Source organism: Onychostruthus taczanowskii, unplaced genomic scaffold, assembly GCF_017590055.1.
Source record: "Onychostruthus taczanowskii isolate IOZ18803 unplaced genomic scaffold, ASM1759005v1 scaffold12, whole genome shotgun sequence".
Classification (NCBI taxonomy): Eukaryota; Metazoa; Chordata; class Aves; order Passeriformes; family Passeridae; genus Onychostruthus; species Onychostruthus taczanowskii.
The window spans coordinates 12,033,455-12,045,754 of NW_024498351.1; the positions used below are offsets into that span (position 1 = coordinate 12,033,455).

At 33.1% G+C, this 12,300-nt stretch overlaps 1 protein-coding gene across 2 annotated transcripts in view; it reads right to left on the bottom strand.

Moving 5' to 3' along the window:
* The window catches only part of GLRA3 (glycine receptor alpha 3), a 76,132-nt gene that overhangs the window by 47,651 nt on the left and 16,181 nt on the right, over positions 1-12,300 (bottom strand). The window contains exons 2-3 of one of the 2 annotated variants that reach the window (XM_041395676.1): positions 7,388-7,515; positions 2,067-2,134 (exon numbers count right to left, since the gene is read on the bottom strand). In XM_041395676.1, the coding sequence (XP_041251610.1) occupies positions 2,067-2,134; positions 7,388-7,515 (196 nt within the window). Of the gene's footprint in view, positions 1-2,066; positions 2,135-7,387; positions 7,516-12,300 lie in introns of those variants that run through there. The other variant, XM_041395677.1, reaches the window with a different exon arrangement.

Consider the following 12,300-nt stretch of genomic DNA (forward strand, 5'->3'; position numbering starts at 1 on the left):
GAATTAACTATGGTTGAAAATTCAGTTTGTGAAATAATGCAAGATTGTTTTCATTGTCATTTAAAGGTAGAAAGATTTTCAGGTCTTTTAGAAGTTCACCATCAGTGTTAGGGAGAAGAAAAGCTAATAAACCACACAATTGAAAGTCCTATCTAGAAAAAAGAATTTGCTCTTCTGCAAATAAAGATTTGAGTCTCTGAGAGAGCATCTGCTGCTGAGAATAAGCTGAAGTTTGTTTTGAGCTATGCCAGTGAATACATTATAAACAGAACACAAGCATCACGAAGGTCAAGGTCATGCTTAAATATCCACTTTTTGAATGCATGAAAATAAGAGAATGAAAAAACTTGTGGTTCTGACCAGGGTTGGTATTTTCTGTAACATGTTACATTACCTGGAACTATTTGTTACAGACCAGGTTATTGTCTACCTTGAGTGTTTCTATTTGTTTTTGAGGTAACACAGAGCAGAATGTAGTTTGATTATAAAATAGAAATATTGTACTAACTTAACTGAGTTGCTCTGAAGGGAAATGTTTATAATTATCTGGTTTTGGAGAGAAAATCCACTGAGATGTGAACTTGGTCATCATCTTCCCAAACTCAGGACAATTTTTGTGTGTTAATAACTTCAGTTTTGTATAACTTCTTTATATAGCAATTGAGTGGCTAGGTCTTTGAACTTTACTGACCTTGTGCTCTGTCTCCTCTTTTGGACCAGATTCACTCATCCAGACATTAGGAAGTAGCTGTGGAACACTATTCTAATCATGTGGGTATTGCTTAATCCTCTGACTGAACCTGAATAAATCTCTCTAGATGCCCTGTCAATCTGTTTGGGATTTGCAATCTGGAAAGGCCCTCAAATACAAATTAAAGTGATTTTCTATCTGAAAAAAAAAAAAATCTACTTCTTTCAGTAACATCTATTACTATGTTCCAAGGTAGGTAAAGAACAGGCAGTTGTTAACACCACTTGAACATAGGGGACATAAATATTTCACTATATGAATTTTTCTTTTTATTTTCCTAACTATAGGTCCTTGGTTATGTTATGGGTTTTTTGTAGGTTTTTGTTTGTTTGGGTTGTTTTTTTTTTTCTCTTTTTTGCTATATCAATTCAGTTCTGCCATTCTAAGTACATATCCTGACTCCTGAAATTGTTGGGATTTCAGAGTATTTTATATATTTGGATCTTACAAAGTCCCACAGTTCTGTCATCTTGATATTTTAACCCGCTCTGCCCCAAAATTACTATGCAACTGTTTTCCAAGAGGTATTTTTAACTTCAAACAAATGTGAAACGCTTGTAGAGAGAAAGAATGCCAGTATCTTCCCACACTAAAACTTAGTGATTACATCTGTACTCCAAGTTACTAGCGTATGTCTACCTTTTAGTGAGATTATCCTGGGGGTCCTCGTCAATTTACAGTTCAATATCTAGTTTTTCTACCTTTACAGTCTGACTTCTTCTCCTTATTTTGTTAAAATCTCATCTTTTTGTACTGTATCATCTGTCTTTCTTTAGTAGACAAATTTTAAGTGCATGTACATAAGCATGCAACCAACTTCTTTTTATTCCAAATTTTATATACCAATTCAAGGTTTTAGTAATTCCTATTATTTCAGTGCAATATGGAAGAAGGACTTTTAAAACAAAGTATACATCTCAGTATACACTGTATATGATGAAATTAAAAAAATATTATTAACAAAGTTGCTTAATGAATTAGCACTTTTGAGATTAGGAAGGTGGAACATTATTGAAACTAATATCTATGTAATAATTATTTCATTGCAACTGTCAAATAAAAGGCAGAAATAATTAAAAAACCCCAAACTTCTAGCCTTGGCTTTACTTTTACTTGTGTGTGATGGTAAAATGATGAAATCTTTTGTTAGGGAAAAAAAAATCAATTGCCAAATTAGGAATTCTCTCTTTCCATTCTCAGAAGGTGATTTTCTTCCTCGCTGAGTTCCAGGTGAAGAGAAGCCCTAGCTAGCTTTAGAGCTCATGGAACATATTTCATTTGAACTTCAAACGTTGACTGAGTTAAAGTATCTTACCATGGTTGTCTCTGCAATGGATCCAAAGCTGTTTATAAATATGTTGCATGTGACATTAACTGGAGGACCTGCAAAAGAGAAAAAAAAACCCCACCAATCCCTGTTCCAGAATTATTGCTTATTGATTGATTATTCAGTATAAACCATTATAAACAATATTTACTGACTTTGGAAGAAATAATGCTACATTCACAACTAATTTAATGCACAATTAAATTGAGTGGTTTCTAATAATTTTCTTTTGATTCTTCTCAAAGGTACACTACTTTTCTGACCACGTTTGGCAATTTAAAAAACCCACAGAAACAAAGTTCAGTATAAACCTGCACACATGCTTCTATATAAAAAATTTTAAAAAACCCCATCCCATTTGCAATAGATAGTAAAAATATTTGATGTGTATTTCAGTGAGAATGCATGTCACTTCTCATAACAATTAGGGGGAAAGTGACTTTCTTCACTCAAGGCAGCTTCTACCTTCAATTTTATCTGTCATCTCTGGGAAAAGAAATGCATTATTGCTGCTCTTATCTTTACTGCTTACAAGAAAGTAATTTAGATTCTATTCCCATTTCTCCTAAATTCTCCTAAATATTTGAGTCCAGTTATAACTGAATTCTTTGTTACCATGGGCCCTCAGTCAACTGTTGTTTTGTCTTATCTTGCATTTTGAAGAATCAATAGTGGCAGAGCAGTCATTGTGATAACTGAACAAGGAATTGCCTCTTCATGGAAAAGGGTTGAAATTATTTTCCAGAAGTCACTTTAAAAATGTCATTGTGGAAAAGCATGCTGATTTTTCCATTATTCCTTATCAATTTCAGTCTGTGTCCAATAGAAACAAGGTTTTTCCAGCTCCAGGTTTTTTTTGTTACCTTCCTACAACTCAGTATTCTTATATCAATAAACGACTTCAGCACTGGAGAACTTGGATTCTTTTTGTAGTTGTAAGCAGTCTAACAATAAGAGATCTGTATCTGGAAAATGAAGACTGGTCTAATAAACCTTTTTGCAATATCTCTTTTTTAGTACCACTGAAGAAAGAAACTCCTCTGCCACTACTGGTGGGTTGCAACTAGTGAAATCTAACATGACCAATAAATTTGACATTAAATACTTGAAGAATCAGAGTGTCCATTAAAAATTCTCCCAATAGGACAGAACTTGGAACATCCAGCTTTCTTTCCTGACAGCAAAAATCGTTTTGAAGTCCTGTACAACCCTTCCAACAAAACACTTCTACACATACTTCAGTCTTTGCAATACACAAGACTACACCTATGGAGGAGAATTCTCAGGTAAGGAGGTGGCACTTGCAATCACTTTGGTAGTAAATTATTTAGAGTTGTTGACTATATCCAGTACTTCTGAGAATTCAATAAAAGCTTTACATGCTCAAGTCCTGAAAAGAATCAAGGGAAAAAGGAAAAGTAGGGACCATGAATGAAGGCAGCTGACAGGGAGAAAATTGTACTTCTTGCCCATATTAGTCATATGTTTGCAAAGCAGCTTTTCTTTCAAACACTTCCATGTTTTAGTACCTGCCATCCTGTCAAATTTGATGTGATGCTATCTTGTTTAAAATAGTACTATACTTTAAAATACATTTGCTTTATCAACACAGTTGCTTATATTAAGAAAAAGCTCTAAATCACTACAGCGCTGATGCCTAATTTCAAATTACAATAAAATAGTTAATAGCTAGTTAAAAGGGGCACAAAAGTAGAAGCTAAAAGTAGCCTCCAAATGTTTTAGAGTTAACTCAAAGGCACTGCGCTGAGAGCAAAAATGAACTTCCCAGAATATGGTCACAAAGAATCACGAATGAGAAGCTGTAAAAGCTGGAAGTCATATTCCAACACAGGAATTCAGGCAAGTTGAACATAGATTAAAGAGAGGCAGAAAAGAAATAGAACTAAAACTCACTAGAGACAGAAAAGCTAACAATGATTGCTATCTACAAGGCATTAAAAATAGAATCCTGCCAAGATGTGAAAGCTGAAAGAAGATGATTAAGGTATAAAAGTATCCATGGAAGTGAAAAAGGTCAGAGCAGAAAAGCCAAATGAAGTCTTTGTAGCAGCATTTATCTCCAATTGCTGGCTGTGTCAAATACTAGAGCCATTCTGCTGGAGTTTTGTATGAAGACTGTAGAAGATATTTCAGACCAAGTGAACAGGAACAAACTGACCGGCTGAGGTGATATAAATCCAGACATTACAAAAATCTTTGCAGAATTGTGGAAATACAATTCACTGTGAGTCAGCTGTCACCTGTGTGAATTTTGTAATCAGTGGAAATGTGTACCATGTTCTGCAAGTATAACTTGAATTAAAAAAAACCCCCAGATTTCAGGTATGATGGTGGGGGACAGGAAAATGAACTTTATCCCTGCAAACCTTACCTCTGCACCACCCAAACTGGTAGAAATAATGAGAAATTTTATAAAAAAATAGATACCGGTTAATATTATATGTAAATACATTATATGAATTAATATATCTAATATATTGGGGAGAAAGATGTCAAAAAGTCAAAAAGGATCAAAAATTCTATGAAAAGCTGCCACACAAAACCAGCTTAAGTAGAAAACACTGGGAAAGTTATACAGTAGGCAGTAATCTGCAAATACACAAATTTGTAAAGATCAAAAAGAGGTAATACTTCATGTCTTAGTATGTCACATGGCAATAAAATCAGTAAAATAATCAGCAAATTTAAAGCAAACAAAAGTATTCTTTTTATTATGTTTTTTTCTATTTTATTATTTTTTATTTACTCTTCATTCAAAAAACAAAGGTTTTATTGCTAGAAAATAATGAAAAAGCCAAAAATACAAACAACTTCCAGACTGGATCGGGAGAGCATATGTAACTAATTTTTTTTTCAATTAAATCCTGCCTTTCAAAGCTTCTAAACTAATGATTGCTGAAAATTTTTTGCCAATAGCAGGGCAAATACTATTTTGCATTTTCCTATATAAATGCCCAAATTTTTACTTTAATATTTAAAATTTTTACATTTAGGTTACATAATTGTGTTCAAATTTAAAAGGCAATGAAGTATTTTCCATACTTGCAGGAATGGTTATTATCTGTAATGTGGATACGGAGTAAGAGAAGCACTCTACTATAGATTTGTAACACTGGGTATGTAACAGTAACAAAAAAAAAAAAAAAGCAACTGGAACAAAGCTTTTGCAATGATTCTCAATTTCCTGATGTATTCCATAGCTGAATAAACACCACATCTTCTCTACATATTTTTTGAACAAGAACTTATATGCAGTATTCCATATCCAAAAGCAGACCACAAAGACAAAATATATATTTTTGTCTTCTTGACCAAGATTAATTATGAATAAAATCGGTAATTAAAAATCTTGTCTGCATAGGAACCTTACTGGAACAAAAAATGATATAAAATTAATGTGTGAGTTACCTTATTAGTACTTACCCTCTTTCTTTTAAGATATCACCAGTTTAAAACCTCAAAAAGGCATTAAGCGCCAGCACTTCTTGTAGGAGTAATAAAACTAACCAAAAAGTAGCAAAGTCACTTAAGGAGATACTTATTCTTAGTGGTAGGTCTGAATCATTCTGGACAGATCTGTTCAAACTGCATAGCTGTCCAGAAGATTTAGAATGTGCACTTTTTGAAAAGGAACAACGTCAAATTAGGTTTTGTCTCTTTAACTTTCAACAGTTACAAAACAAAGCTCTAAATCCTTTGAATTTTACTTTCAAGAAGTACTGCATTTAATTTCATAATCTCTAAACCATCTGCCTGTTCTTCACTGCTGCCCCATCAGAAGATTGTGATTGGATGCTGTCCATGACAAACTATGAAATTCAATCCCCAAATCATACAGAGATGTGTTTGAAATTCCAGTGCACCTTTATAGTTTCCTGAAAAATATCAGCACCACTAACTTAAAAAAGAGCAAAGCATTTCCAGCTGCAGTAAATCCTGGGTAACAAGTTTATATATACACAACCAACTGTTTATGGTTTGCTGATGAGGAAGTAATCTGACAAATCTCTTACATGGTCCTTATGAATCAGACTGAGTAAATTCTGGTAAAACCAGCACATGGCAGTGGCTTTAGAGTCAAAACCACTTAAGTTTCTGGAACTTGGAGATGTCAAAAAATTATAGCATTTCTTGCTGAATAAGAATTAAGATGGAAAGGCAGTGACAGATGACTTAGAGGAGAAAGCACTGCCAGCTTGAAGGAAATTTTTTATAGTAAGCATGGAGTAAAGCTTTATATGAGGCTTATGTGAAATGTTAGAGCTAAGAGAATCTCTTGGACTCAAGAAGATAGGCATAGGATAAAGCAACTAAGGCAAAGTAAGAATAATATAATTTTTAATCACAATAAGTTTCAAAACTTTACTTATATTCTGGGTAATTTAAAGACTGATACCTTGTTTAAAAATTCGGTAATATGGTTCCACTATAACATTGGATCTCCTTTTTTTCAGAAAGAAGAGTAGTCAAATTTACCCAGATTGCCCAGACTAGAATGGATGGCCTTTGTCTGTATGATATTTTGCATATTCATATAAAAATATGGTTTTTGTAATCCTTCATTAAATACTCTAATGTGCCTGAATGTGGATAATATGCTAAGACCCTCAGATGTAGTCATTCCATTTGCAAACTGTTTCAGCCTTTGAATCTGCTTTGTTTTAATTGAATCTCCTTTGTGATAAGTGCATAAAAGACAAAATTCCATGCATTAAGAATTTACAATTTCATTGGAGAACTGAGAACAGGGAAAAGAACAAGAGAAAAGATGGTCCTTTTGTCATTTCAAGGCACAAATGGGGGCCAGGAAGGAGGAATATAATTTGGTGGTAGAATTGGTAACTAAGAGAAGCTGTCTTGAGTTTGATTGTCAATGTCATTAACACACTCTTTAGAACCAGACAGATATGAAGATTTGGCCAATCTTTCACAGAGCTTGCTTTCCGTAATGATTCATGCTATGGCAATCCAAGGAGGGAATCTGAATCCATCAGTAAGCATTTCAGGAAAGGAAAGAAGCTAACAAATCATATCAGACAACTCAAATCTAAGAATAAGGTATATTTACAAAAGGCCTACAATTGGGCAGCTGTGAAAGTGGCAGGTGTAGAGTGTATTGCTACTGAAATGAACTGCCACACATACAAAAGAAAGGCAAAAGAAGGCACCTTTTTTTTTTTTTTTTCAGTGAAGGTACCCTTTAGTTTTCATATTTGTTTCAGAAATTTCATTTTTGTGAGCAGTAATACTGACAGACTGAAAGCTTGAAAGTTTAGTTATGAAATTACCTTTGAAATTTGGTCTGATCCTTGCATCATAACCTGACATCCTGCCCATTAGCTTATCCAGGAAATCGGACGGCGACATTGGCATGCTACGAGATCTTGCGCTGTCTGTTTCCTTTGTGGCTACCAAGCTAACAGCAAGGAAAAACAAAGAAACAAACAAAAATTTGTTAGAAATTTTGTTAGTAAAACTTTGATTTTATTTAATCAATCACAGCTCATTTTTGTAGGAACAGGAAAACAGGAAAGCTAAGACAGTCTTTCAAGCTAGTTAATGCTTCAAAAATAGTAGTAGTAAAGAAATTGAAACAGAAAGTTCTTTCTATGTCATTTAATATATAAATTTTATTCTGCTATGCTACACAGTTATAGGTTACTTCTTCCTCAGAACTTCTGAAGATTAATAACACTTTCAGTCAATATCATTATCACAGAGTTAAATAATGTCATCTACAGAAGTAGCTGTGAATGTGGAATATCATATTTTGGAGTCTATTCTGAGACTGATCTATTTTAACTGGGAGTGCTGTGAGAGAAGCCTGGATCAGAAGAAAAAAAAAGTACTAAGGACTTGATTAGAATAGTACTACTATCACCAATTTTTGTTTTATGTTGATAGGTAACCATAATAAAACAGATCAGTCTCTTGGAAGGTGGTATTTATAATTGTCATAAAGTTTCATTTTCTGTTAAAACAAAAGTGACTGTTAAAAAAACAAAAAAAAAACCCAACCAAAACCCTAATTGCTTACTGAAGAAACTATTTTAGGGCAAACTTTTCTTCTCAGAGCCACAAGACAAATGCCATCTCCTACAGCTTCCTCTTCATATGCATGCAAAACTCCCACTGACATTTTAAAGTGTGTTCTGCACGTGCTAAGAGAGCAGAGTGTGGAACAGCTCTTGCTTGAGTGCTGTCTAACACATTGGAAAAATAAAACAGTCAGAAAATAAATAAATTTTGGGTACTATTGTGATACACAGTGCAATTGAAACCATTTGTGGCTCTTGAAGTCCCAAAAAAGATAAAGAGCTTTGCATGTTTGTGCTGAATTAAAGTCAAAAATCCATTACAGAAGGACTTAAATCTCTTTTACTTACCCAACTCATTGTCTCCATATCAATTCACTCTTTTAGAACTACTTAAATATGTTTTTATTTAGATGTAAACAAGGGGAATATTGTAAAGTCTTTAGGAATTTTCTGACTCATAAAAAGCCTATGCTAAATTTTGCTTCTTTACAATGGATGGAATATCAAATTGGAAAAATTCCATACAGGTATTTATGTATGCAGAGGCCATGTGGAGGGCAGACTGAGTCTTTCTTTCCAAGATTCTTTTCTTTCCAAGACTCTTATTCTGGAAGTTAAAAGTTACAGTTTTATAGAAATTTCCATTTAGGTCTGTTAAAATTTTTGTCTTCAGTTTTGAAATTTGGATTTATTATCTTAAATAAAAAAAAAAGATTTCATATTAGTCCTTGAGAGTTACAGACTTGGGCACACATACAATATGAACATAGAAGCCTCTAGAATGCTATGATTTGCTCATATTTTAATTAAAAATGGAAATTAAATCTTTCAGTTGTAATATTAAATCAGAAAGTTAGTTTTATCTTTAAGCTTATTTGCTTAGCAAGTGTTTATTCTATTCTTGGTATGTTGATTTGTGAATTCGTAAATTGTTCATAAATTGTTAAATTGTTGGATATTTCTAAATTGTTTTGAATATTTTGGTATCTCTTTCAGTAAAAAATATTTCTTTACTCTCTTTCAATAGCTAACCTAGTTCTTTATTTCTTTCTGTAGTTGCAGAATGTATTTCCATTTCTGAGAAAGTAAGTATTCAACATATTCTTTTTATAGTTCATTTGAAATTATCCTATTGACATAATTTTCATTATCATTCTGAATGGATCTGATTCATCACATTATTAAAACTTATAGTGATTACTCTTTCTGTAAAACATCATTAATGTCTATAAAGCAAATAAAATAGAAGACTCAGATTACCCTTTGTTGGGTATTATCTACTTGGAAGGCAGGAGAAGCAAGTTACTGTGTGTATACACTTAGTATATAGATTTAAAATCTTAGATTTCTTTCTAGTAGTCTTCTAGTAAGGAATTTATATTTCTGTTCTTTAGGTATATGACATTTCTATACTATGGATAAACAATCCTATATTTTTATTCTTAATATACATAAATTATCCAGAACTCAAGTATAGAAAGGCCCATTGTTTGCTTGAATATAATTTACTGGAAAGGAATAATTTGTTTCTTTGCTCTTTTTTTACTTCACTGAAATTTTTGCAAATCTTTCTTTGTTGTACTTGTAGCTCTTGCTTTGCCATGGAATAAAGTAATTTCAAATTAGGGTAACTAATGCTAACTGGGAAAAATAGTAATTGCTGTGACTACGGATTTTCTCAAAGTGACATTTACCTTTTCATATGATGGCATCATTAATATTTGCTTTCATTAGTCAATTTTAAGTCTCAGAGTATCTTGAATAATTTAATGCCTGCTTATGAAAAAAATACATTCAGCATAATTAATACCTTTTGTATAAACAAGTTTTATCTCAAAAGTCAGTTGTAATTTGTAACTAAATATTTCTTCAAGGAATGTTTTCCCTTTTTACTAAACTTGGGGTGTAATGAGAAAAAGCTGTTTGAGTTTGGCAGAATTATGCCCTTTTGATTTAACTTTTATTGAAAATATGTATTTCAAGAATACTGGTGGACAAATAAAACTTTCATCAGTCAAAGCTGACATGTGGAATACTAGTTAAAAAGGATCTAGACTCAATAATATAGTAAAACCTAAGTAAAACCCTGGATTTTAGGAAGTGTTTTTCTGTTTCCAGATTAATATAAAAACTTACGTTGCATGGTAAGGGCTCTTCAGTTTTATTGCACCCTGCCTCTGAAAGCTAGACCTCTGGCTAAGGGGTTAGAGGATGGTATACTCCTTCCATGAGCTAAGAATTGAGCTCCTTTTAGTGCTAATAACACACGTAGCTTTGTCCTCGATACATAACTATTGCATAAGTCCAGGAATGGCTTTGCGTGCCTCCAGAGGGAATTCATTCTGACCTGTCACAGTTCTTTAAAGAATTTGTGCATGCATTTTCTAACAGGCAGAATTACAGGAGTTTAATATCAGCAAGAATTTTAATATCAACAAGGTACAATGGATTTGTGTTGAACATAAAGTCATTATGTGACTTTAAATTACTGAGAAAGAAAGCTGTACACTGTAGAAGCTTCCCATTGCTGAAGTCTTTTATTGGAGAGAGATTATAACCTGACAGTCTTCTGGTCTGTTCATATTTTATGAGGAAAAGTTACCAACAAGAATGATCTCCATGGTACTGATTCTGAGTTGTTCCTGTAAGCTATTGGCAAATATTATTACCAGCTATAAGCATTTACACTATTTTCCAATTTCAGACATAGAACAGCACTTGACTTCAATTTCCTGGATGTATCCTGAACATCTTTAAAATGTAAATTAAGCCTTCAAAAACAATTCAAAAGAAATTTCTTAACTGAAGTTGTGGACAAGAATCAAGAAAAAAATTGAAAATATCAAAAGATACATTAAAAAATTATTTGTGACCAGACCAATTTACACCATCAAAACTTAGTTGTTTCAAATAAGCTGTCACACAACACCAGACAAGATAAGATAATTAGAATCACAAGGACTATAATTACTCCTGTCTCTGGTCTATTCTGTCCATTAACCTTTTTTTTTCACTGGGAACAGATGAGCTTTGCATCAATGTCTTGAAGCCCGTCAAGTTGGAATTTCAATCACTGAGATAGAAAACTCCTAAATCACAGCTACTTTACCTACAAAGAAGTCATATGTGAATCAGAAACTGTTACATCAAGCTGAAGATATTTCAAGTGGAATATAAATGTTAGAGAGTAAGAAGCAGCCTAACACAGATAAGATGCAGCTTCTCTAGATCAGCTACTAGATCCTAAATTTGAGAAAGTAAGCTATTTGTAAGAATGGTGCTCAGCAATGTCATCTATAATCTGGAAAGAAAATGCAAAGCAGTTGAGGGTTTAAAACTAAGAAATGCAAAAAGAAATGCAAAAAGATGGTTTAAAACTAAGAAATGCAAAAAGTTGATGGTTTAAAACTAAGAAATTGACAGAGACATAAAGTCTGATGATGTGGAAGAAAACAACCTCTTTCCCAGAGTCAGCTCATTTAAGTAGGAGAGTTTAAAACAATTAGAGGAAGAATATTAAGAGAGGTATGAACTGTGAACGTGGGCAGAGTTGGAGAAAGCAGTGAAGAAGGACTCAGTATTCCTGAAACAACTCAGCACTGTTGTGGTGAAGTTCTCACTGCACTACTGTGTTGTCCAGTGGTGCAGAAAGATTGAAAGAGTAGAAGCATGAAGGTCACTTATTATTTTATACGATATTAATGAGACCAGTTCTGGGATGTTGAATCAAATTCCATGTTTGAGTCTTAAAAGGACATTAAAGCATTTGGAAAGGTACTGAACAAAGCCACTAAACCATGACCTGAGAGTTAGGGAAATTTGCTTCAAGTAAGAGACTTTAGGAGCTTAATCTTCTTAGTTTATCAAAAAAGAAGAATGGAAAAAAATAGCTTGATTGAAGTGCATAAGTATCTCAAGGCAGCAGAAAATGCTGGATATTTACCTAAAGAATAAAGGCAGAAGAAAAACCAATGAGAGTTGGACAAATTCAAATGGGAATTTAGACACACAATTTAATAACTTAGAAGATCAGACTGTACCAACTAAGACAATACAGTTTTCTGGAAGAAAGAATTTAATAAAATATAAGGTACTGCTCTTCATATATAGCTAGCTTGGTGAAAAGGAATGAGTTCTGATATGTAGAAAAGCAGGCTAAATTC